Source organism: Danio rerio, chromosome 5 (assembly GCF_049306965.1).
Source record: "Danio rerio strain Tuebingen ecotype United States chromosome 5, GRCz12tu, whole genome shotgun sequence".
NCBI lineage: Eukaryota > Metazoa > Chordata > Actinopteri > Cypriniformes > Danionidae > Danio > Danio rerio.
Window position 1 is genome coordinate 69,429,029 of NC_133180.1, and position 25,470 is coordinate 69,454,498.

At 34.3% G+C, this 25,470-nt stretch overlaps 2 protein-coding genes and 1 long non-coding RNA gene across 48 annotated transcripts in view; 1 reads left to right on the forward strand and 2 right to left on the reverse strand.

Annotated features, from left to right (window-relative positions):
* Window positions 1-12,529, reverse strand: part of c5 (complement component 5) — a 48,630-nt gene extending 36,101 nt beyond the window's left edge. The window contains exons 1-12 of the mRNA XM_001919191.10: window positions 12,440-12,529; window positions 12,071-12,266; window positions 11,821-11,974; window positions 10,893-10,963; window positions 10,727-10,821; window positions 9,015-9,097; window positions 8,846-8,936; window positions 6,708-6,813; window positions 6,495-6,630; window positions 6,287-6,402; window positions 3,603-3,803; window positions 1,050-1,244 (exon numbers count right to left, since the gene is read on the reverse strand). Of these exons, the coding sequence (XP_001919226.4) occupies window positions 1,050-1,244; window positions 3,603-3,803; window positions 6,287-6,402; window positions 6,495-6,630; window positions 6,708-6,813; window positions 8,846-8,936; window positions 9,015-9,097; window positions 10,727-10,821; window positions 10,893-10,963; window positions 11,821-11,974; window positions 12,071-12,266; window positions 12,440-12,504 (1,509 nt within the window). The 5' untranslated portion in view covers window positions 12,505-12,529. The remainder of the gene's footprint in view (window positions 1-1,049; window positions 1,245-3,602; window positions 3,804-6,286; window positions 6,403-6,494; window positions 6,631-6,707; window positions 6,814-8,845; window positions 8,937-9,014; window positions 9,098-10,726; window positions 10,822-10,892; window positions 10,964-11,820; window positions 11,975-12,070; window positions 12,267-12,439) is intronic.
* An 886-nt stretch (window positions 12,530-13,415) lies between these two features.
* Window positions 13,416-25,470, reverse strand: part of prdm12b (PR domain containing 12b) — a 124,207-nt gene continuing 112,152 nt past the window's right edge. For 28 of the 46 annotated variants that reach the window (XM_073950307.1, XM_073950299.1, XM_073950272.1 and 25 more), the window contains 5 exons: window positions 17,459-17,656; window positions 15,700-15,890; window positions 15,442-15,597; window positions 14,649-14,763; window positions 13,416-14,511 (listed from right to left, as the gene is read on the reverse strand). In XM_073950307.1, the coding sequence (XP_073806408.1) occupies window positions 14,093-14,511; window positions 14,649-14,763; window positions 15,442-15,597; window positions 15,700-15,774 (765 nt within the window). In that variant the 5' untranslated portion in view covers window positions 15,775-15,890; window positions 17,459-17,656 and the 3' untranslated portion in view covers window positions 13,416-14,092. 46 annotated transcript variants of the gene reach the window in all.
* LOC141385657 (uncharacterized) overlaps window positions 18,772-25,470 on the forward strand; it is a 28,539-nt gene continuing 21,840 nt past the window's right edge. The window contains exon 1 of the long non-coding RNA XR_012406471.1: window positions 18,772-19,071. This is a non-coding gene — a long non-coding RNA (uncharacterized lncRNA). The remainder of the gene's footprint in view (window positions 19,072-25,470) is intronic.

The window sequence follows — 25,470 nt, forward strand, 5'->3', positions numbered from 1 at the left end:
TTTAAATTGTGTAAAAGTACATAATGGCTGTTTCTCAATATACGTTCTTCGGTGATCTTGGGTCCTCGTGTTTTCGTACACGCCATCATCAGCTGCCAAAGTTCAGTTCCAATACTCAAGACCGCAAGAACAGAGGACACGTGAAACTTCCCAGATGTATTCTTGATATCGAGGATGCACCAATGCAGACTTGGGCACCGATCTGGCTCTAGAAGTCCCAGAAGTCATTGCGACTGGAGGTGGGAAGCGCAGCAATTTATTTAGATGTATTATTAAAGTTCAGAGATAAAACTTATTTACCTCAGGAGTTTCCCTAAATGAAACGGTGCACATAAACAATACCATCAACATCTTAATAAAGGAATAAACACATTAAGGGGGTTTGTTTGCTGAAATTCCTGAAAATGCTGAAAATCTGTTTTATTTATATTGTGCAATGTGTATTTATAATGTTTTTATGCATAGTATATATTTTGAAAAGGAGAAAAACAATAAATTGTTTTATGAATACTGTAATGTTTAAATAATTTTCCATTTAAAATGTGTGAAGGTCATGTGACCATCAGGAAGAACGCAGCATCTCATTCCTCACAGGGCGCGTTCTCTTTTCTCGTGGTCTCCCGAGTTCGTTCTTCCGAGGACACCTGGCAAGATCAGTCTTCACAAGAATGCAAGTCTGTTCTCTGCATTGTTGGAATTGAGAAACAGCCATACTTTTACTACATATCAAGTGCAGAAAGATGGTTTGTTCTTTAGGAAATCAAACTAAAAATATTGCTTAAGGGGGTTAATAATAATATTAAAAAGGTTTAAAAAAGAATTGAAATCTGCTTTTACTCTAGTCGAAACAAAACTAAGGCTTTCTCCATAAGAAAAAGTATTATAGGAAATACTGTGAAAAAATCCCTTGCTCTGTTAAACATCATTTGGGAAATATTTGAAAAAGACAAAAAAAAATCACAAAAGGGCAAATAAGTTTGACTTCAACTGTACCTAACAGTGGGATCTGTAAACTTCAAGTGCCAACAAATCTGTCCTCATGACTTTACCTGGTAGCTGAAGGTGTCCAGTGAGAGATAGTCTCGATAAGAAAAGACAACGCTGATGTCAACGTACTGTCCAACTTCAAATACTGAGGATTCAGGTGGTAAATCGATGTACAGGTATCGATGGTTGACAGACACATACGATTCTGCTTTTAGTGTAAGCGGACCCTGACTCCAAGAAGCATCTTCTGTCTCAAACTGAATTAAGCACAATATGAATGTACATATGATACACTACCAGTCAAATGTTTGAAATCGGTAAAGGTTTTTAAAAATGTTTTAAAAGAAGCCAATTCTGCCCATCAATGCTGCATTTATTTGATCACAAATACAGTAAAAATCTGTTCAGATGTGAAATACTATTACAGTTTTAAATAACTGTGGTTAGCACTGTCCAAAAAAGTCACTGGTTCAAGTCCCAACTGGGTCAGTTGGCATTTCTGTGTGGAGTTTCCATGTTTTCCCCGTGTTGATGTGGGTTTCCTCCGGGTGCTCTGGTTTCCCCCACTGTCCAAAGACATGCGCTATAAGGGAATTGGATGAACTAAGTTGGCTATGAGTGTGTGAATGTGAGAGTGTATGGGAGTTTCCCAGTACTGGGTTGCGGTTGGAAGGGCATCTGCTGTGTAAAACATATTCCGGAATAGTTCATTCCGCTGTGGCGACCCCTGATAAATAAGGGTCTAAGCTTAAATGATTGAATGAAATAACTGTCACAATCACCAGCGATCCAGGCTTGTAGGTCTTTGTTTTGTATGTTTACATTGCCTTCTGCCTCTACTGACCATTCGCCTGTTTAATGACCACAACTCTGGATTGCCTATATACATCTGTTTGGCGCTGTTGACTGCCTGGCCATTTTTGAATAAACCCTGCATTTGGATCCGTACCTCTGTTGTCAGCTTCTCTTCACATTACAACAGGGGTTTCCAAACTCGATCTTGGAGGGCCGGTGTCCAAAGCTCCAACTTCCTTCAACACACCTGCCTGGAAGTTTATGGAATAAGCTTGATTAGCTGGTTCAGGTGTGGTTAATTGGGGTTGGAACTCAGAATATGCAGGACACCGGCCCTCCAGGACTGAGTTTGGACATGTCTGCATTACAATAACAGTTTTTTTATAAAATTTAGTTTCAAATTTAATTTATTTCTGTGATTTAATTTTGATCATCATTACCCCCATCTTCAGTATCACATGATCCTTCAGAAATCCTTATAATATTGAGGATTTGCTGCTCCATTACGATCAGTTATTATTTGTACAAAATCTTTAATTATGAGTCTTACAGTTATTATATTGATTTTTTTTGTCTTGCTTCAAAGTATGGTGGAAACTGTGGAAATTTTACTTTTAGGACTTTTGGATTAAAAAAAATTATCATTATTATCATTATTATTATTATTATTATTATTATTATTATTATTATTATTATTGTCATTATTATTATCATTTTTTAGAATTATTATTATTATTTATTGATATTTTTATTATTTAATGTTATTATTATTGTTATTATTATTATTATTATTATTATTAATATTATTGATGTTGTTGTTATTGTTATTATTATTTAAGTATAATTGTTATTTATATTGTTATTATTATTATTTAATATTTTTATTATTTATTTTAATGTCATTATTATTATTATTATTTTTAATGTTGTTGTTATTGTTATTGTTATTTAAGCATTATTATTATTATTATTATTATTATTATTAAATATTATTTTTATTATTATTATTATTATTGTTATATTATTATTATTATTATTCATGTTTATGTTTAACCGGTGATAGGTTGCAGCTGGAAGGGCATCTGCTGCGTAAAACATATGCTGGATAAGTTGCCAGTTCATTCCGCTGTGGCGACCCCAGATTATCATTATTATTATTATTATTATTATTATTATTATTATTATTATTATCATTAATTTATTATTAATATTATTACTATTTATTGTTATTAATATTATTAATAATACTAAGTTTTACTATTATTATTATTATTATTATTATTTTTATTATTAAAATATTTATTGTTGTTATTACTGTTATTATCATAATTATTATTATTATTATCTATTAGCGTTATTTTTATTATTGTTATTATTATTATTTTAATTAATATTTATTATTATTATAATGATTATTATTTGTTTTATTATATCATTATAAATGTTTCTTTGAGCAGATCATGATCCTACAATGTTTAAAGTTTTATGTTGCAATGAAGACAAATTATGCTTAAAATTCAGATTTAAACCACAAGAATAAATTCACAAGAATAACATTTCACAATTTAACAGTTTTTACTGTATTTCTTACTAAACAAATGCAGGCTTTGCGAGCAGAAACAGCTTATTACAAAACATTAAAAATCTTACTCATTTCAAGCTTATTATATAGTATATAGCACAATGACACACATCACATCACATCACATCACAATCGTGAAGAAATAAGTAATCATGATGATGTTATTTAACATTTTGTTTTTGTTAGTAAATCAGTTCTTATGGTTTTTGAACTAGAAAAAAAGTTTTGCTTTACTCACAGTGAATTCAGCGTTTTTCACATTCGCTGGTATATTGCAGGTGAAATAAGCAACCCCATCCTTACTACTTGGCACTGTAACTGAATCCTGGTGCCCTAAAAATTTGAGGTTATCCGAAAGGTTGTCAACCGTAGTTGCTGTTGCCCTCATCGTGACAGACACATCTTTCACCGGTTCACCCAAAGGATCCTTCACTAAGACCTATGGGTGCAGATTAAACATCACATTGCATTTAGTCAGTTTTGACTCTGTGAAATATGAGCTAATAAAAGAGTGATAGCATAATATATTTTCACCTCAAACCATATGATGTATCTGACCACTAACGTCTCATTCACCTACTTACCTTTTGTCAAACATACAGTTGAAGTCAGAATTATAAGACCCCCTGTTTACTTTTTCCTTAATTTCTGTTTAACAGAGAGCAGATTTTTTCAACATATTTCTAATCATATTAATTTTAATAACTCATCACTAATAACTGATTTATTTTATCTATGCCATGATGACAGTAAATTATATTTTATTCAATATTTTTCAAGACACTTTTATATAGCTTAAAGTGACATTTAACGGCTTAACTAGGTTAATTAGGTTGACCAGGCAAGTTTTGTTGTCAGATAAAATATGTTTATTTTTCATGAGCTTTCTCTTGAAAAAGTGAAATGTAGACTTTTCCTTTAGACTCTATTAAATTTAGACTTTTGGATCTTTGAACTTTTGCTCTGACTCCTGTGGGCAGCAGTTCATCAGATAGAGTTTATTTGTTGTATCTGTAATCTTTTGACTAGTTACAGGGTTGTGTGTGTGCAAATTTAGCAACAAAATCTTCTCCTAAAAAGTGTGTAAAATATGTGAATGAATGTAAATGATAAATTTACAGTAGTAAAAAAAGTGATAACTGTGATATTTGGTTAAATAACTTAGTTTGATTTATATATATATTTTTTAAAGATCTTTAAAATATAAATTAGGTTATTTGTTTTGAATGACTTAAAGGGATAGTTCATCCAAAAATAAGCATTTACTCACTGTTTAGTCCCTCTCAAGTGGTTCCAAACCTTCATGAGTTTCTGTTTTACTATTGAACACAAAAGAAGATATAGTTTGAAGAAAGCTGAAAACCTGTAACCATTGACTTCAATAGTAGGAAAAATAAATACTATGGAAGTCAATGGTTACCGGTTTTTAGCATTCTTCATTTTGTGTTGAACAGAAGAAAGAAACAAACTGGTTTAGAGCAAGCGAAGGAGGAGTAAATGATGACAGAATATTTATTTTTGGGTGAACCATTCATTCATTCATTCAATCTTTCTTTTTCTTCTTTCCTTCCTTCCTTCCTTCCTTCCTTCCTTCCTTCCTTCCTTCCTTCCTTCATTCATTCATTCATTCATTAATTCTTTCTTTCTTTTATTCATTCATTTTTTCATTCATTCATTCATTTATTCATTCTTTCTTTCCTTCCTTCTTTTTTCATTCATTCATTCATTCGTTCATTCCTTCCTTCCTTCTTTATTCATTCATTCGTTCATCCATCCATCCATCCATCCATCCATCCATTCATTCATTCATTCATTCTTTCTTTCTTTCTTTCTTTCTTTTTTTCTTTCTATCATTCATTCCTTCCTTCCTTCCATCCGTCCTTCTTTTTTTTTTTCTTTCTTTCTTTCTTTCTTTCTTTCTTTCTTTCTTTCTTTCTTTCTTTCTTTCTTTCTTTCTTTCATTCATTCATTTATTCTTTCATTCATTTATTCCTTTTGATTGGCTAAAGTAGACAGTCTTGTGATTTCTGTCCAATCAAATCACACAAAGTAAGTAAATCACATCATACTGAACAACCTCAAGACTTTATAAATGCAGCAAACCTTTTGGAAGTATTAAAAATGCCCAAGAAGATGTCCAAAATCTTTACATGCAGTGACCCAGAGGCTTTTAATAGACTGCATGTCACTGATGAGAAAATGAAGGATGTCGAATGTATGATGATGGAAATTACCAAACAGCCTTAAACAATCACTAAATGGAATGAATGAAGAATGGAAGGAAGGGAAGATTGAAGGAAAGACCGAACAAGGAATGGAAGAAAGGACCGAATGAAGGAAGGAAAGACCAAACTAATGAAGGAAGGAATGACCAAATGAAGGAAGGAAAGACCGAACTAATGAAGGAAGAAAGGACCAAATGAATGAAGGAAGGATTCAAGGAAGGACTGAACAAACTACAGACGAAAGGAAGGAAGGAAAGAAGGAAGTAACAAACGAACGGATAAATAAATGAACAAATTACTTAATGAAGGATGGAACAAAATATGAATGAATGAATGAATGAATGAATTATGGGAGGAATGAATGAAGGAAGGAACAAACAAACCAATGAAGGAAGGAAGGACATGAACAAACAAACAATGGAAGGAAGGTTGAAAGGAAGGAACAAATATAGGAAGATCACTAAATGCACTACAGAATGTTACGATTACACATCTCTGCACAAACTGTATGTAAACGCATCAGACTTTCACAGAGTAATATTCAATACACACTACTCTTAAATACTTTTAGAAGGGCTACTTTTTACTCATACTTTAAATATTATTTACAACAGATACTTTCACTTGAGAATGATTTTTCAGTACTCTTTCAAAATAAAGTAGAAGTGTTTTATTTATAAAAAAGCAGGTTTCTTACTCTCATAGCATACGGTAGACCCGGTTTGATGAAAGGAGGGGTTGCAATTATACTCAGGGTAAATGGAGTTTCGACAAATTTCACATGCGAGAGCACTGCCTCCTGGGAAAGGCCACCTAAAAAATAAAGTAAGCTTACGGTCATCACTTTTATTCACTCGACACTCTAATGTCTGAATCCTGTGTTGATACAAATAACTAAACCTTACCAGTGGACTCCTGCAGCAAAACTTCCACATAAAGAAATGTGTTTTCCTTCATGGCGTTCAGGAATTGAGGTGCATCAGGCTTGGATGACAGAGCTGACCTGATATCCAAGTCCACTTCCATTTTTCCGTTATACAGCTAAGACAAAAAGAAAACAAAAGCTTACTCTCTGAACTCAAACATTAAATCTTGCTTGAGCAGAATACTGACTTTACCATGTATGATCTATATGTTGATGGTATTATGACAGTTTCTTCTGGAGTACTGTATCCAAACTTCAACAGAATGTTCGCTGATTTAACTGGCATTCCCTGGACATACCTGTCAGCATATTCACATACTGTATATATAAGTCATTTTCAGCAATTGCAATTTAGTCACACTTAATTTTGATGGTCTGTTTGTTGAATTTAAGTTACATTGCATCTACATGCCAACTCATTCTCATTAGATTATAAGTAGACTGTTAGATTGAGGTAAGGGTTAGTGCAAGTTGACATGTACTTGCAAAGTCTCTTATAGTCTTATAGTCTTATAGTTAAATGTCTGTTGAATGTCTGTATCAACAGATATTAAAAAGACAGTCTGCTATTACTCAAATGGACCATCAAAATAAAGTGTTACCTGCAATTTTAATATTTCAGTTTAGTATTGAAATAAACATGCTGAAATTGTACATTTTGAATAAAATAAACATACTATACAGTTTAAAGGCATGGGATTACAAAGTCAGCATTTATGTCATGTAAAACAGTAACATACATGTGAAATATTGTAATTTACAACATTTTTTAGATATGAAAAAATGTTTCAATTTAATTTATTCATAGAGATCAAAGACGAATTTATAGAATCGCTACCCAAGTCTTCAGTGCGACACGATTCCTCAGAAATTTAATACAGAAAAACTAAATTTCTTGCAATAATAAAAACCTTGTTACTTTTGATTAATTTAAAGAAATGCTCCACTTTATCTGTCTTACAAAAAAGTTTATATTTTCTTCATTTTACAACTCACACAGAGTTAAACAGATGTGTTTTACCCATTTTGAATCAATTCAGCTGAAAATTTCCTTGATTGTTATGGCAAAAGGATATTATTAACCCTAGTAATACAGTAATTTGCAACATTTTCTGTCGCTAGGAGAGTCAAGCTTTAAAAATAAAAAATGTAAAAAAAAAATTATATCTTTTATAAAGTTTTTGAGCGAGATGCTAATGGTCTAATCCAATTCAGTGATCTATGCTAAGCTAAGCTAAGCAAAAAGTGCTCCAGCCAGACCCGGAGATCAAATTAAGTTACATTGTTATTTTATTTTGTTTACAGTGGAGTGTTCCTCCAGTCGTTCATTGCTCAGTAAAAATCTTAAAATTAAATAAAAAGACAAACCTATTTGGTTGAAAATTTCAATTTAAGGGAATGCTCCACTTTTTTAACAAACAAACAAACTTTTTTTCATTTTATAATTCACATAGGGCATCCGCTGCGTAAAAATGTGCTGGATAAGTTGGCGGTTCATTCCGTTGTGGCGACCACAGATTAATAAAGGGACTAAGCCGACAAGAAAATGAATGAATGATTGAATGAATGAATGATAATTTACAAAGAGTTAAACAGCAGAATGATAGTTATTAGCCATATCGACCTAGGAAATAGCAACATTTTCAGTCTACTGAAGAGTCAATCTGTAAAAAGTAAAATTGTTAAAACTCTTTCATGAATTTTTTGAGTGAAATCCTAATGGTCTAATCTGATTCTATGCTAAGCTAGGCTAAGCTAAGCAAAAAGTGCTCCCGCCAGACCCGGAGATCAAATTAAATTAAATTTTTATTTGATTTTGTTTAAAGTGGAGTGTTCCTCCAATGTTTCATTGCTCAGTAAAAATCTTAAAATAAATAAAAAGACGAACCTTTGGTTGAGATCTTCTATTTAAAGGAACGCTCCACTTTTTTAACAAATAAACAACAATTTTTTTTTCATTTTATAATTTACATAGAGTTAAACAGTTTATTATGGCAGAATGATAGTTATTAGCCATATCGACCCAGGAAATAGCAACATATTCAGTCTACAGAAGAGTCAATCTGTAAAAAGTACAATTATTAAAGCTCTTTCATGAAATTTTTGAGTGAGATGCTAATGGTCTAATCTGATTTAGTGATCTATGTTAAACTAAGCTAAGCAAAAAGTGCTCCCGCCAGACCCAGAGATCAGCTGAATTATTATTTTTTATTTTTTAAATGGAGTGTTTCTTTAATATTTCATTGCTCAATAAAAATCTTTAAATGACTAACTTAAATACTTTTGAAAAGTAGTTTATATGTGTTAAATTGAAGAAAAAGGAAAACCTACTTGGCTGAGATCTTCAGCTTGAAAGTGTCAAAGTTTTCTTCACTGATGTAGTTGGTTTCCGGCTCAATTTGGACTGAAATACTGGGCAACACTGTAAAACATCATGATTTCAGATTTCACAAACTTTAAAGGTCTGCACAGCCAGTTGAAACATAAATGGCGGCCTTACCATATTCTTTGACCTCAAACTCAGCAGTAGCAGTCGTTTCAAAATTGTCAGCATATGTGGCCACAATTTTCCAGATTCCATAACTAGCAAGGGTTTGGATTGTAAATAAAAGATGCAGTGACATAAAATAAAGATAAAAACACATGAAAAAATAAAAAAATAATAAATAAATGATGAAATTTAGGATATATGCATATGGCAGGCTTCTTAACTAACTCTCAACAACCTTACTTGGGTAACAAAGAATTAAGTATGTTAGTAAGTTCACTAAGTGATCAGTAAGTACCAAGTACTAAACAAAGTAACTACTGTAACTAAATAACTTTTTTTGCCCTTAAAGTAAAGCGAGGGATTACTTTTATTTTTAGGTAATTTAATTACAGCTACTTATAATACAGTGTGATTCAAAAAGAATATCACAACTTTGAAAATTGAGATGCATGTTCTCCCTGCGTTAGCGTGGGTTTCCTCCGAGTGCTCCGGTTTCCAAACACATGCAGTACAGGTGAATTGGGTGGGCTAAATCATTCGTAGAGTATGAGTGTGATTGAGTGTGTGTAGATGTTTCCCATGGATGGGCTGGAAGGACATCCGCTGTGTAAAAACGTGCTGGATAAGGTGACGGTTCATTCCGCTGTGGCGACCCCGGATTAATAAAGGGAATAAGCTGACAAGAAAATGAATAAATGAATGAAAATTGAGAACACTGCAAAGAAGAAAAGGAGAGCTAAGCTCTTTCTGTCATCGATTTAGGGAGCTCTGAAGTTTCACATGGAGGAACTAAAAGAGAGCAGCTATCCAAACTGTTACGCAGTGTTAAAATGTCATATTGAACATCGATGTACTTGTTTTCTACTGAAAAAAAAAAACTTTAATATTGATGAATTTCCCAAGTTTCCATCATGTTTCTTCTATTAAATATAGATTTTCAAAGTTGTGGTATTCCTTTTGAATCACCCTGTACTTCCCTTAAATACAGTACATAAATTCAACAGTTTAATATAAATCTGTTCAGAGAAGCAGATTAATATATATATCAGAATAGATTTAGGAATGAACATCATTTATTAAGACAAATGCATATGCTTAGGAAAAAAAACATAATTGACAGATTATTGGCAGTGATTATATATTTTTATATTATATAAATATCTATTATATATAGATTATATATACATATTAATTATATATATATATTTGTTATTCAGATGTTTTACAAATAACTTCAACTAAACTTTTTTTTAACTGAATTTCAACTTTCTTTGTCTGACAACTGCACGTTAGAAACAAATAAATGTTTAAGAAATCCATGTCACTATAAGGTATGTATAAAATATTTTGAAACGTTTGTGTTTTGCTACATATTTAGTTTCAAATGTGAGTGTACTTTTATTAAAAAAAGGAAAAAAAATACTGTTGGACTCATGTAAAGTTTATTTTAAGTTCTTATCTTTTATGCATATGTGAATTTTTAGTACTAAGTAATTAAATTGCTTATTGGGTAATCAGAAAAAAATTAATCAGAAAAATCATTTAAATGCATTTTAATTATTGTAATTAGGCTATACTCAACATTGCCTACCACAAACCAGTATGATAGAGATTTAATTTGTGAGAAAGCTGATCTTTTCAGCACTATATATCATCACTATTATTTAAAGCACTTAATAAAGCATCAGATTAATCCAGGAAGAATAGTACATGTGACTTACATTGGCTTTAAAGGTATTTTGAATGGTGGAAGAAGTGGTTTTGCTCCATTGATGTCAGTCATATCAATAATCTCTACTTTGACACCTCTAGGGTCCTAAAGTGAAACATAACATCTTAGAAATCATAGTTCATGAGTCGAATAAATCTGTGAAGAGAAAACCCCACCTGAAATGTAAGAGTGACGGTTCGTGCAGATTTCCTCAGCTCCTCGTTGAGGGAGTAAACACGCACTTGTACTAAAGAAAACAAACCCAAATTTTGAGGTGATTTTTACAAATTTGTTCAGATATAATATTTAAATATTATTATTACATTACATTACATTAATATAATAATAATATAATATTTGTTTTATATTAAATAATGAAAACAATGGTATATATAGTTTATTGTTTACTTCTATTTATTCGTTTAATTTATTTCTTTTCATTTTATTTATTTACTTCTATTTCAATTCATTTATTTCTATCTAGATATACTTCTAGAGTTTATATCTCTACATATTTATTGGGGGCCTCCAGAATTCATGTGGCCCTAAGCGGCCCCTAGTTCTGAGTCAAAAACGTAACATGTCATGGGTCTTCAGTCACATGATCCTGAATGGAGTCCTACAACTAGCTAATTAAAGGTTTCCGTGGAATTGCACCATTTAAAATTAACATGCAGTGTCATTCCAGAAGACATGGTTTTCAGACAATATGTAAAACGTCTCTGTGTTCTATATGGATTAAATAATAATTTCCATTTAGGCTACTAATAAAATAACTTTTCATAAAAATTAGGCCTGGTGTAGTCTATTTATTAATGATTTTACGATTTATAAGAGTTGCAATTTACACTATGCTTGAGACAGACACACCAAATGGCGGATGTGTGATACCAACACAGTTTTATAACAAGAGGTCCATGAAAGACAAAGAAATGTTTAACAATTGACTTTAGATGATAATATTAATTAGGCTATATTCACTTTTGTCATGTGTGATAGTGAAAATGCAACGTTGTGTCAAGCCTGATCTCACGAGAAAACGTAAGTATTTTACGTTTTGCCATGTCAACACAACCCATATGCACATGATATTATGGTACTGACCTTCTTGTTCGGGTGTATAAAGCGGTTTGTCAGTCTGGATAAAGAGAAAACCATTGACTGTAGTGACCGGGATTTTAACATTATCAGTGAAAGCAGAAGAAATCGTCTGAAGGTAGACAGATGTGTCCTCTTTGGGAAAATCTTTTGCTAATATCTGTGAAAAGGAAAATGGAAGAAGAGCCATTCCTTATAAGATATTTTAAAAAGAGTTTTATATACAAGTCAACACCATTAAATGTGCAGAATTTACCCGTAAAGTCGCTGAAGCTTGATAGTTATTCGCGGCGTTGAGCTTCAGGGATTGATAGTCATATTCTTTATTGCCTACTGCTAACGTGTTCTTCAGGTGCAGATGAACTGTAGTTTCCTGATCAAAACCAAACAACTGCACGACAACAGTTTCTGAGGCATCGAGCCGCAGGACTTTAGGTGCAGTAATTAGGTATCTAGAAAACAAGACATTTAGCTTATGTGACATATAAAATGTTTCTTAAAATGTCATTTTAATTCACATATAACCTACTTTTATGTTTGATAAACATTGCTTCCCCCCTCCAGCTTTTTGATAACACATTTCATCACTCAAAGAAGAATTTAAATGATGTAAATTGTTACTTACACATTTTCCTGAACGGTGAAGCAGACAAACAGATTAAATATGCAGAACAATAATAATCGTGCCATTATAGACTGTTTGCTTCATGGGAATAAAACAGAGGTCGGGAATTCGGTCAGTTTCAGTAAACCGAATCAATAGGCTTATCTGTGCTTGTTTTAAGTTACTTATTAGCTCAACTGTCTTGAAAGAGGTCCAAGAATGTCATTTCCTGAGGTTTAGATTTATCTGCAGATATTATCCAAAAATAATGAGGACAATTAATTTTTAATTCGGTTTTGGTCCAGAATGACAATTTAACGTTTGATTGCGCAATGTTCTTGTCATCATTGTACAATTATTCAGTCATTATGCACGTTCAAATGAAAGTAAGCATGTATAGATCCACTTACAAATAAAAAAGGAGCTGTTTGTTATTGTTGTGCAATTCTGGCAACTTTTGGACATTGGTTTGACTTTTGTCTTTGTATACTCTGCGTTTAAACAACCAGAAACCAATTCATATCACGTTGAATATACTTGCTGTGAGTTCTTAAAGACAATCACTGAAGTGAGACACAACATTTGTGTTTAGAGTAATTATATAAAAGGTTTAGGGACAGAAGTGGGTATAGCACAATCGCCTAACAGCAAGAAGGTCGCTGGTTAGAGCCTCGGCTGGGTCAGTTGGCATTTATGTGTGGAGTTTGCATGTTCTCCCCTTGTTCGTGTTTCCACCGGGTGCTCCGGTTTCCCCCAGAGTACAAAGACATGCGGTATAGGTGAGCTAAATTGGCCGTAGTGTATGTGAGTGTGTGGATGTTTTCCAGTGTTGCGGCTGGAAGGACATCCACTGCGTAAAACATTAGCTGGATATGTTTACGGTTCATTCCGCTGTGGCTGAATAAAATGAATAAATGAATGAATGTAAAAGGTTTAGCCGTTATTATTTTGTTCAAGTTCGAGCAAGATGAATAATTACAAAATGACAAAAACATGATCTTTGTTAATTCTTTATTGAGCATACAAGTGAATACCCAAATAATTTTATATAAGCAAACATAGTATACATAATATAATAGAACCAAATTTTGTAATAATACTTTAAGCTTTACATACATACACAGATAAAGTGACTATTCCATGTTTTTGGACGTAAAAGTTCAAATCCTATGTACATTCCTTTACATACTTCATATCGTTCATTGGACAATAAACATGCTCTGATTGGCCTGCAGTGACGCAAATCGGTCACTAAGTGGTGCTTGATCCCAATGGATCCATTCAGTAGAGAGGCTAAAGCAAATAACGTGGTGTGGTTTAGAGGGAATGGGACAAAACAATACTACTGCATGCAAATGTGAGTAAAAGATGCACTGACTACTGATCATCTTAAGTGACTTTGTTTGATCACATTGTTATGAGGCAGATATCTGCCACACAGAGCCGACAGTGCATGTAGTTCAACAAGAAACAGCCCTTCCATGGCCATCGTCTTTACTTCAGTGCTGAGTTCTGCAGGCGTTGTTTGTCATGTCTGTTCACTTTTTCACCTTTGGGAACTGCAGAGTATCCACGTAAGGTGAGAGTATTCAGAGCCGGCTCGGCACTGACACACTTGTGCTTTTGACGAACAGCCAAACGGTGGGACTGCTAACATCTCGAGTGCATTGTTTCTCATAGCACCATGGTGGGTATGTGATGCACCAGGGAGGCTGGGTGTGGAACCTGTGCCAGCTGAGGAGGTGGAGGCGAGTGAGCCTGAAGCCCCACTACAGCCCCTGTGTTGGCCGGCCGGTGCCTGGCGCTCTTCTGGTGCGCCCGCAGCCCTGCCAACTGTGAATAAGCGCTTTGGCAGACGTGGCATTTATAGGGGCGCTCGCCTGTGTGGAGACGCACATGGTTACGGAGGGTGGAGGACTGGCTGAAGCGGCGGTTGCAGAAGCGGCAGACAAATGGCTTGTCCAGGGTGTGTATGCGCATGTGGGAGCGCAGGTTGCTGCGGGAGTTGAAGCCACGGTGGCAGATAACGCAGCGCATGCGGCTGGCTGTGGACAGGGCGGCAGCGGTGACAGTGTCGCACAGGTGGAACTCATCTGGGGGGAGAGGAAAAACACTGTCAGCGGACTGAAGCTAATAGGTCAGGTGCTTTAAACATATGCTAATGGAGTTTTAAGTATGATAAAGATCTGAAAAGTCCCACCCAAAGCCCTGCAGCTATTGAATAACTCACCAGTTTTCGTTTTCTTCTGCTGTTCTTCCTCTGTGCCAGGGACTCCTGGGATGCCCAGGAAGGTGTTGTGGGAATTCCCATACCACACAAGCAGTTCTTGATCTGGAGGTATTGTCTGGTAATGAAGGAAAATGTAAATAAGTTAAATTAATTCTAAACGTACATTCATATTTTTACTTCAAGTTTAAAGTTTAAAGGGATATTTCACCCAAAATCTACTCACTATTTGCTCACTCCCAAGTAGTTTCGAGCCTTTATGAGGTCTCTTTTATGTTAAACACAAAATAAATTGTTTTGAAAAATGTTAGAAACCTGTAACCATTGACTTCTATAGGACGAACAAATACTGTGGAAGTCAATGGTAACAGGTTTTTAGCCTTTAAAAAAAATCTTATTTTGTGTACAAGAGGTTTGTGTCAAGTGAGGGCAGTAAATAATGACAGAATTTTCAGATTTGGGTGAATTTTCTCTTTAAACTAAAATCTTATATATGTGTATTTATATATATATATATATATATATATATATATATATATATATATATATATATATATATATATATATATATATTACTTTTATTATATGTATACATGTATACTTTGAATTTGATACTTTTTGTAATACTTTTATTAGATTATATAATTTTTATTGCGACTGAACTAAATATCTATAGAAATTCTAAGAACGTTTAAAATGGAATTTATAAAAATATATTAATTTAGGTCGACGTGTGAAAATGAAAAATGTATGCAATTTTAAGAAAAAAGTAATAACAAAAGTATATAAAACGAACCTCTACTGCTTTGTAAAATATGCTGCTTCCGATCTGCACGACCTCCAAGTTCTGTTCTTGCTCATTGCGCGCGCATTTGATGTAAGTCATCCAGCTGCGATGATCCTCTTGACTGGCATCGATGAAATAGCGCACAGTGCCATCTTCATTGAAAACCTTAGGAGAAAAAAAACTGTCATAAACATCTTGGCAACAAATCTTAAGAGGATTAAAATAAAATCATGCCCATGCATGCGACACCTGTTGAACGTAGCTTACCTCCCACATGAGATTGTTGTTCTTGAAGAGATCCACATGCTCGGGTGAAATGACCCTGCCTGTGAATGGACCCATTTCGGTGCCAGCTTTTATCCAAGTCTTGGAGAAGATGCCAAGTCCTTCTCCGGGGATCGAGCTCTGTGCAATGATGACTTCACTTGGCAGAACTAAGCTGGAAAGTTTCTGGACCTCTGGAGACAGAAAGCGTCAAATAAAGTAAGAATAAAATAGCAATAAAATAAGTTAAGATAACGAATTAAACTTTGAGGCAACTTTAGAAAAAGCACGTACAACGAAAAATAAATATAATATCGAAATTAAACAATAAATTTAGATTTTATTTACACGAATGAAAACTTTTATTTCGTAAAACGATATTATTGTAGAGGAATGCGTAAAGTGTCCATCAGACTTCAAATGCGGCTCCCAGGAGAGATTCAAATAAATGTCAAACGCGTCTTTACGTCTGAGAATTCAACAATTTTCTACGCTTTAAATGTGACGAGGCCATATATTCATAGGCAAGAAACAGCTTATTCCGTATTCATTATCCTTTCAGCAACTTTGTAGCACTAAATGTGCGCTGAAAGAAACGAAAACCTTCTTTAAACGGCCCAGGAATTTGTGACAAAACGCAGAAAAGGAGATTAGCTGCTTGACATGGTGTGAATAGCGCTAGAATCAGCTTTCACGGCATATTAACAGCGGGACGAAAAACTTTAAATGCGCCTGAGAGGAGAGAAAAGTGTCAAAGCGGGGGTGTGGAGACTGTCCCGAGCTGATGAATGACGGGCTTTTCTCTGTCTAACGTCCCGGCTTCACTGGCAACTTTCTCAGGTCAAGCACAACGTTATTCTCATGATTTTAATAGCCTTATTTAAATAAGTTTCGCTTTGCCAGTGAGCCATTTGCAACACTCAAATCCCTATTTTATTATGCGCCCTAAAGTATTAAGGATAAAAAATAATTTAGGATATATTTATCTTACAAATTCGTGGAAGACTGAGTGGCTTTAAAGGTGTTGACTTCTGTATGAAGGAATTTCTGAAATAAATTGTTTTGTTGAACTCCGTCCCGCGCGCAACTATTTGTCTTGCAGATTTAGCAAAGTGTCCTTCAGATATTTTAAACAAACAAGTGTTGTATATTGAGTAAAAAATTTATTAAAGTGATCAGTGTACTAGTTTTGTGGAAATGCGTCTCAGAACTTGAATAATTTAAGCTTGATACTTTTTCAAGTGAACACTTCTCAAGCGTATCTTTACGCAATCTGTCTTTTGTTTATGGATTTCGCAACTTTTTTGGCAATTGGAAATGTTAAAAACGCCTATGATATAGAAAACCAACATCATGCGCCAGGAGAAAATGCATTGAGGCTGATTGCACTGGTTATTTAACAACTTACATCTTTTAAATCGTCAATAACCACTAAATTAAGAGTCTTTGCCATTAGTTTCATCCTTATATAAACTTATTTAAAGCCCTTTCAATTGTATTAGAATCACAATTCACTATAAAATGCTCTTTGTTGTAGTAATACTATTCACAAAAAAGTTTTTATTAGTGAAACATCTACCTTTAATAATAAAATTGCTTCTTTAAAGAGCTATCCATTAAAAAGTTACAGGGCGAACCATCTCCTCATCTTTTAGGGAGTGTTTTAAAATAAAAGCTCCAATATAAAAAGCGTGAAACTGCTTTACACCAAAATGCTAGCAAACAAACTTTTAAAACTTCCAAGCACATCTTGCGAACTGACCTCCAGAGAATGACTGCGCCAGGACCTCTGCGGTGAAGGCAGTTTTGGGGCTGACAGTGGCGGTCTTCTCCTCGAACAGGTGTTCCCCCAGCACGTTCCTCCAGCGGCCGTACAGGAAACTGTGCAGGATGTCTGAAGTGATGATGTCGGACAGGGCCAAAGACTGTTGCTTAAATCCAGCCTTCAGAACCAGAGCATCTGCAGGCAACACTGAACCCATGATGAGCCGAACCCCGAAAATATCCCCCTTGCTGTTAAATTCAGAGCGAATATATATGTTGTTAAAGTCGACCGTAATCGATAAATCAGTCTGAGGCCAACGCAGTGTCAATGTGCTCTCTTCTTGCTATGTCGAGAGAATGTTTCGCCTTTCCAAGGTCCCGGTGGGCTTTATATGCGTCAGGTCTGACCCACGGTAATTAGTTATTAATGACCCTCCCCTTGTGTTCTTTAGACTTGTTCAACCAGAGGAAAAAAACGCCACACTCTTTATTGAGTGGCTACTCCTGAGGGGGTGGGGGAAGAAGGGGGAGCGATGTGTGTGTGTTGATGCTCAGGATCCAACAAACCGCGTTTTGGCTAAAATAACAAGCCCCATCTCAGCACTGTGAGCTCCGCTCCAGCTGTTTGCACCAGAGATGAACATGATCACTTCTGGAAAGAAAACCTAAACGCAAACTTGATTCTCAACATGAAAACTAATAAACGACATTGGTTATAAGATGTTAGATGTTTTATTTCGTTTGTCTCATAGCGGAACTGTCATTATCAGGGGGTTTCAGTGTGTTTTTAAGTGTTTTCATGTGTAAAACTTATACAATAATATTACAGGAACAAAAAATATGATTACTATTTTTTCTCAGGGTATTTTATTCCTAACAGAACCTTGTAAGAAGGAACAAACCATTAAATAATACATTAATATTTACTACATTTATGATTTATTCCTTTATTTAAAATAGTAATATAAATAAGTTATATGAAATTATGCGGTATTGATCCAATTATGGCACATTTAGCTAAACCAACGCAAGCATTAAAATTGCGTTTCTTCTTTATTAATATTGAAAATACAGAACTCGGCAATCATCGAAATTAAATTCGCATAAAAAAACTGAATAGGTTTTAATGATGTGATTTGGAGTACGAAAATATGCAAAGCCGTCTGGGTCAAGTATATCTTTTATTCAATCTTTTTCAGGCCGAAGTAATTTAATATTCATGGATGTTAATTTAAAGTCTTTTAGTATTGTGTGAGGTGTATATGGGCTTTTTTTCTGAATAGCCCCATGCCTTTCCCCCTCTTTCTCCAGGGTTGATGGACTGAGACAAAATGGGCAGTTTCCCCCCTTTCCAACAGGGAGGACATCTTTATTCCTTCCCCAGCTTGCGGGTTTCCTATTCAGCTCTCTTCAAAATAATGCCGGCTGAATGAAAAGTGCTGCAAATCAATCTTTCATGGTGTTTTTGAGGGCAATTTGACATCCATGCACTCTTCTTTTCTTTGAGATAAGTACAAGGGGATGGCCCGAAAAAAATCTGGACAAGGATGGGGTCTGGCGAGTGGGGAACTTCGAAAGGGAGATGCGAGGAGAGCGCTGAGGAGAATATAGGTGAGTGATAGGGCAAGAAAAAAGATTAGGACTCAACAGCTGCTTTTGGGGGGTTATCCCCCCCTTCTCCTTGTGGCTTTTCTTTTTCTTCAGGGGTTTCACCCTCCCTGCTGAATTGGATTTGCACAAGTACAGATTGATTTGTTTTTATTGCGCTATTATCGGTTTCATAAATAAGGGCAAACTTAGCCTGCATGGGGTGAGAGATTCAGTCAGGTTTTTCCTACAATAGAACTACTGCAGGCTTACTACTGGAGGATAAAGAAAAATAGTTTACAAAAGTAAAGATAAGTATTTTAATTTTGTCTAAAGAAAGAGAGATAAGTGCGATGTAAGTTAATGATAAAACCCAAAAGGCCTCGTATATACGTATTTATTTATTGTTTTTTTTTATTTTATTAATAACAGCGTAAATAAATGGCTGATATAAAGTCTAATGACATTGGGAGACGATTTGCATTATTGATGTATCAACTTGTATATCGATTCGGCGCAATTCGCCACTTAAAAACAACATGTATTCTATAAGGCGAATATTCGTTAGCAGGATAATGGCTATATGAAAAAAATATCCACAATGAGATTGTAACGATAATTGCAAATCTCTGTTTCATGAATTGCTTGCAAAGGATGGCGTGGAAATAATTGTGCGTTCAACAACAGTGATAAAGAAACTTGCTGCTGCGCGTAATGCCTTTCGCATTCATGGCCTTCGTCTGTCCCGCGCGTCTCGGTTGCACAAAGCTGCAAGCTGTTCCGCGGTGCTTTTATCACAACAGAAAGGAGACAAAAATCCCACAATAATGGAGATTTGCAAATGTTTTTCTATTGATTTGACTCAATGAACACTGGATTTTTGGGGCTTGGAAAAAGAGAGGACTTGGGCTGGAAAGCTAAATTGGGAGCGTGAAGGAGAGAAATGGTTTTTTATATGGCTGGATAAAATTTAATTAGCGTAGTACAGCCCTTGAAGGACAATAGAGGACTCAATATGTACCCAATCTGAATCTCATTGGGGATCCAGACCGCAGAAAGTCAAAAGAATCGGAGAGAGAAAAGCAAGCTCTGAGAAAGGGAAGGAGCGCGGCAGACGGCAGGTGACTGGCACGCGTAAAAACAAGAGGGACACTTTTGGCACACGGCTGATTATTTGAAAGAGGGAGAAGACAAAACAAAAATAGAGGTTTCTCCAGGTTTGGCCCACTTAGACCAGCTGAGACTATAGGGAGTGAATAGAGACCAGAGACCAGAGGGGGACTGGAGAGCAAACAGAAAAGCGCGTAAAAGCCGAGTCGCATCCCACAAGTGCTTATGGGAATGTGCCCAAATGGTGCGAGAACACCGAGACAGCAATATATCACGCGAGTATTATGTATGTTCATCTGCTGTGCTCGTACAGTGCGAATTAAAAGCTCGCATTGAGAAATGGATATTGCAGGAGCACGTGCGCAATTTCCATGGAGAGATTTAAGCAGCTGGCTCGATGCCGCTAATGTGGATTGACACTTGGACGAAGAGTGAAATGTTTGTGTTTTTTATCATAGATGTTATCAAATGGCTGTTTTGAGTTCAGGTCTCACTGATCTATTAATTATGCCGCTTATCTTTTCGTAACCGAAATAGCTTCGTACTTCATCTTTTTCTTAATAACCAATTCATTTAGAAAGAAAAACCTGTAACACGGATCCACAAAAACGTCTCTACTAAACACAATTTTGTATGGCATTAAAAGTGTTTTGAGTGTCTCTTCAAAATGCATTTAGGAAGGACTGCATTGCCAGTCTTATTTTTACACTCATATTTTCAGTTGAAATTATGTTTTGTTAAATAATTATGATATAGAGTAAAAATCGCTTCAAGACTTACAGCCGTTCAACATTTGGAGTTTAATTAACTATATGTATAGCCCGACACTCTACATTTAAACACCTTACATCAAAGTTTACTATTCAAATGTAAAAAAACTAACTAGATTAAAATAGCTGAGATATCTCACGGTGGCTCAGTGGTTAGCACTGTCGCCCGACAGCAAGAAGGTAGCTGGTTCGAGCCCCGACTGGGTCAGTTGGCATTTCTATGTGAAATTCGCATGTTCTCCCCTTGTTCGCGTGGGTTTGCTCCAGTTTCCCCCACAGTCCAAAGACATGCGCTATAGGCGAATTGAATAATGAATTCAACTTGTTGGTTAACAGAGTTCCACAGGTGACAGGCAGCTGAAATGTAACTTAGTAATAATAATAATAATAATAATAATAATATTAATAATAATAATAATAATAATAATATCCTCCGGGTGCTCCGGTATCCCCCACTGTCCAAAGACATGCGCTATAGGCGAATTGGATAAGCCGGCTGTATAGTGTATGTTTGTGAAAGAGTGTGTATGTTTCCCAATGTTGGGTTGTGGTTGAAAGAGCATCCGCAGCGAAAAACCTATACTGGATAATTTGGCGGTTCATTCCGCTGTGGCGACCCTTAAATGATTAAGGGACTGAGCCAAATAGAAAATAAATGAACGAATAATAATAATATTTAAAATATTATTATAACAATTATTAGAATTAATTAGGATTTATGGACATGCACTTGCAAGCACAGTATATGAATAGAATAAACATCAATTATCCCTTTTATATACTTAAAAAAACATTCCTGAAAGATCCAGGTGAAATAAGTCCTTCATTTTTTCACACACTCCATATGAATACGTAAGGCTTTTATTAATGGTGCTTCACTAATTACCGCTGAAAGCCTATGCATTCCACGGTGGTATTTTAATTCATAAAGCTGTGCACCTGTATAGCTCTATTGATCAGCCAATCAGCATGCTCTGAATGCTGCCAGACAATGATTTACTGTTAATGATGGCAGTTTCTTTCAGCTTTAGCAACTGTATTATTTTGCGGACCGATCTCTATGAGTTCAATACAGATTGATTATTCTATAAAGTGTCTGTGAACTGCAGAATGAAGTGTTGTGCGGGGTCATTTCGCCCTGGTATTATCTCTTCTCTAAAGTAGATCACGAAATATAAACAATCGATGGAGCGAGGATTCTTCCGAGCAGATTTTAAAAGCTTATCGGTAATGGGAATAAAGCAGTGGAATGATCTGAAAAGAGGCAGAATTTGAAAACAGCTGCTGACGGAGCCGGTGGGAGATAGAGACAGGTCTCCCGGTGGGTGGAGACCACAATGTGCACTAACAGCGGATTTGGAAAATCACTGTGACATATAGTGTTCGCAGTGAGAAAGAACAGCCCTTTTTGTTACAAACTTGTTCAAGAAAGGATAAAAAACTTATTTGAGTATTTTATGGTTAATTTGATTGTCATATGAGTTATCAATTTTATCTTAAATTATTAATAAATGTATTTTTAATTAAAAGTATATATTAAAGATCTAAATAATATAGTTGTAAAAAGTTGTTAAAGTCTATATCAACGCAACAACGCAATATTTTTTTAGATTAGATTAGATTAAAATTTATTGTCATTACACATACAAACACAAGGCAATGAAATGCAGTTTATGAGTGCAATAGCAGCAAGTGCAGGATATCCATTACAAAGTGCAATTATAGAAAAACTATGGGTAATATTTACAGATGGATGTACTATAAACATTATATACAGCTTGTATTAACTGTGAACAGAGATTTACAATGGATGAATATAAGTACAGTTTGCTATTAGCTATTAATAATCAGAGGTATGCAGATAGAAATGAACAATGTACAGTGGATATGTACATTTCAAGATGAATTAGTGCATCAAAGTGCACTGAATATGTACAATTTTAAATGTGCAAATGTTAAACAGTGCAGTGATTATGGGGAGTGTAAGTTATGAGGATAGTGTGGGGGTGTATGGGGCGGGGAGTTCAAAAGATGGTAAAAGCTAAATATAATTAAAAAAAGCATGAATTTAATAATCATACACCAATTATTTTCCTTCTGTTTATTGGATTTATCAGTTACACTATTCCCACTATTAACTACACTGGATCATTGCAGGTTTATTATTAAGATGTTGGCTGTTTATTAAAGTAAATCTTATTCTACATGCCTAATCCTACCCTACCTTACTAAGAAGCAGCAAAGCTTTTTGGTTGTACTGCTATATTAAATGTCTAAATAATAAGACATAAGTTGTAATAGGTTGTAAATCATCACAACAGATTATTTGTGTTTCATAATTTATGAATTACTTTCTTATTGTTTACAGGAATTAACATTTCCCACTACTTACTACTGGATTATTACAGGCTTATTATTAAGGTCTTGGCTTATACAGTATGAGCTTATTCGTCTTCCCTAATCCTACCCTAAACATATACTATCTTACTATAAAGCAAATTAGTACTTAATAGAGCTATAAGTCTTAGTTAATGGTCTGTTAATAGCAAGAAATTTACCTTAAATGAAAGTGTGGCAAAATGATCAAAGCAGTTCTAATTGATTTATTGATGGTAATAAAGAAAAATCCTACTTATGCTTATTTTTACTTTCCATTTTTAAGACTTATTTATTTTTTACTTTCCAAGTCTGTGTGACTATTTTCTTCTGCAGAACACAAAATAAGACTTTTTTTTTAAATTATTGTCGTTTTGGTTGTACCTGTATCTATATTAATGGTCTAAATAATAAGATACAAGTTGGAACAGGTTGTAAATCAACATAACAGATTATTTGTAATAAGTTATGAATTACTTTATTTTGTTTACTGGAATTAACACAGTAAACTATCAATTACCACCACTAATTACTAGATAATTAGAGGCTTATTATTAGGATATTGGCTGTTATTATATAAGTATTTTTACAGTATGATCTTATTTTACATCCCTAATCCTACCCTAAGCATCTACTACCTTAGTATAAAGCAGATTAGTACTTCATAGAGCTAGAAGTCTTAGTTAACAGTTTCTTAAAGCAAGAATTGTACCTTAAATGAAAGTGTGATAAAATAATGAATACACTTCTAATTGATTTATTTATGGTAATAAAACAAAATCCTACTTATGCTTATTTTTGCTGTCTATTTGTACTACATAGTAAATTCCAGTAATCAATTTTTTTCCCCACAGTAACTTACTGGCAACGGTGGCGCAACCATCCGGTAAAATGTATAAGTACTGTAAAATAAATTACAGTAATCCAACTTTTACAGTAACTTGCAACTGTGATGCAAGCATATGGTGAAATGTTTATGTACTGTAAAATAAGTTACAGTAATCCAATTTTCAGTAACTTGCTGGCAACCGTGGTGCAAACATACGGTAAAATGTTTATGTACTGTAAAATGAATTACAGTAATCCAATTCTTACATTAACTTACTTGCAACCATGATGCAAACGTGGTGAAATATTTATGTACTGTAAATTAAGTTACAGTAATCCAGTTTTTACAGTCACTTACTGGCAAATGCTGCGCAAAAATATGGTAAAATGTTCATGTACTGTACAATAAATTACAGTCATTATTTTTCCACAGTAACTTACAAGCAACCGTGGTGCAAAATACAGTAAAATGTTTATGTACTGTAAGATAAATTACAGTAATCCATTTTTTTAAAGTAACTTACTGGCCACCGTGTTGCAAAATACAGTAATGTTTATGTACTGTACAATAAATTACAGTAATTTATTTGTCCAAGGTAACTTACTAGCAACCGTGGAGCAAAATACGGTAAATGTTTATGTACTGTACAATAAATTACAGTAATACAATTTTTTAAAGTGACTTAGTGGCAAGCGTGGTGTAAAATACAGAAAAATGTTTATGTACTGAACAATAAATTACAAAAAAAACAAACATTTTTTAAAGTAACTTACAACCGTGGTGCAAATTACAGTAAAATGTTTATGTACTGTACAATCAAATATAGTAATTGATTTTTTTACAGTAACTTACTGGCAACAGTGGTGCAAATTACAGTAAAATGTTTATGTACGGTACAATAAATTACAGTAATACATTTTTTAAAGTAACTTACTGGCAACCGTGGTGCAAACATATGGTAAAATGTTTATTTATTATACAATAAATTACAGTAATACATTTTTTAAAGTAACTTACTGGCAACTGTGGTGCAAAATACAGTAAAATATTTATGTACTGAACAATAAATTACAGTAATCCATTTTTTCCCACAGTAACTTACTGGCAAACGTGGTGCACACATATGGTGTAATGTTTATGTACTGTACAATAAATTACAGTAATTATTTTTTCCACAGTAACTTACTGGCCACCGTGGTGCAAAATATGGTAATGTGTTTATGTACTGTACAATAAACTACAGTAACCCATTTTTTCACAGTAAATTACTGTCAACCGTAGAGCCAGTACTGTACTGTAAAAATAAACAATATTGCTTAGATTATATTTAATTATATC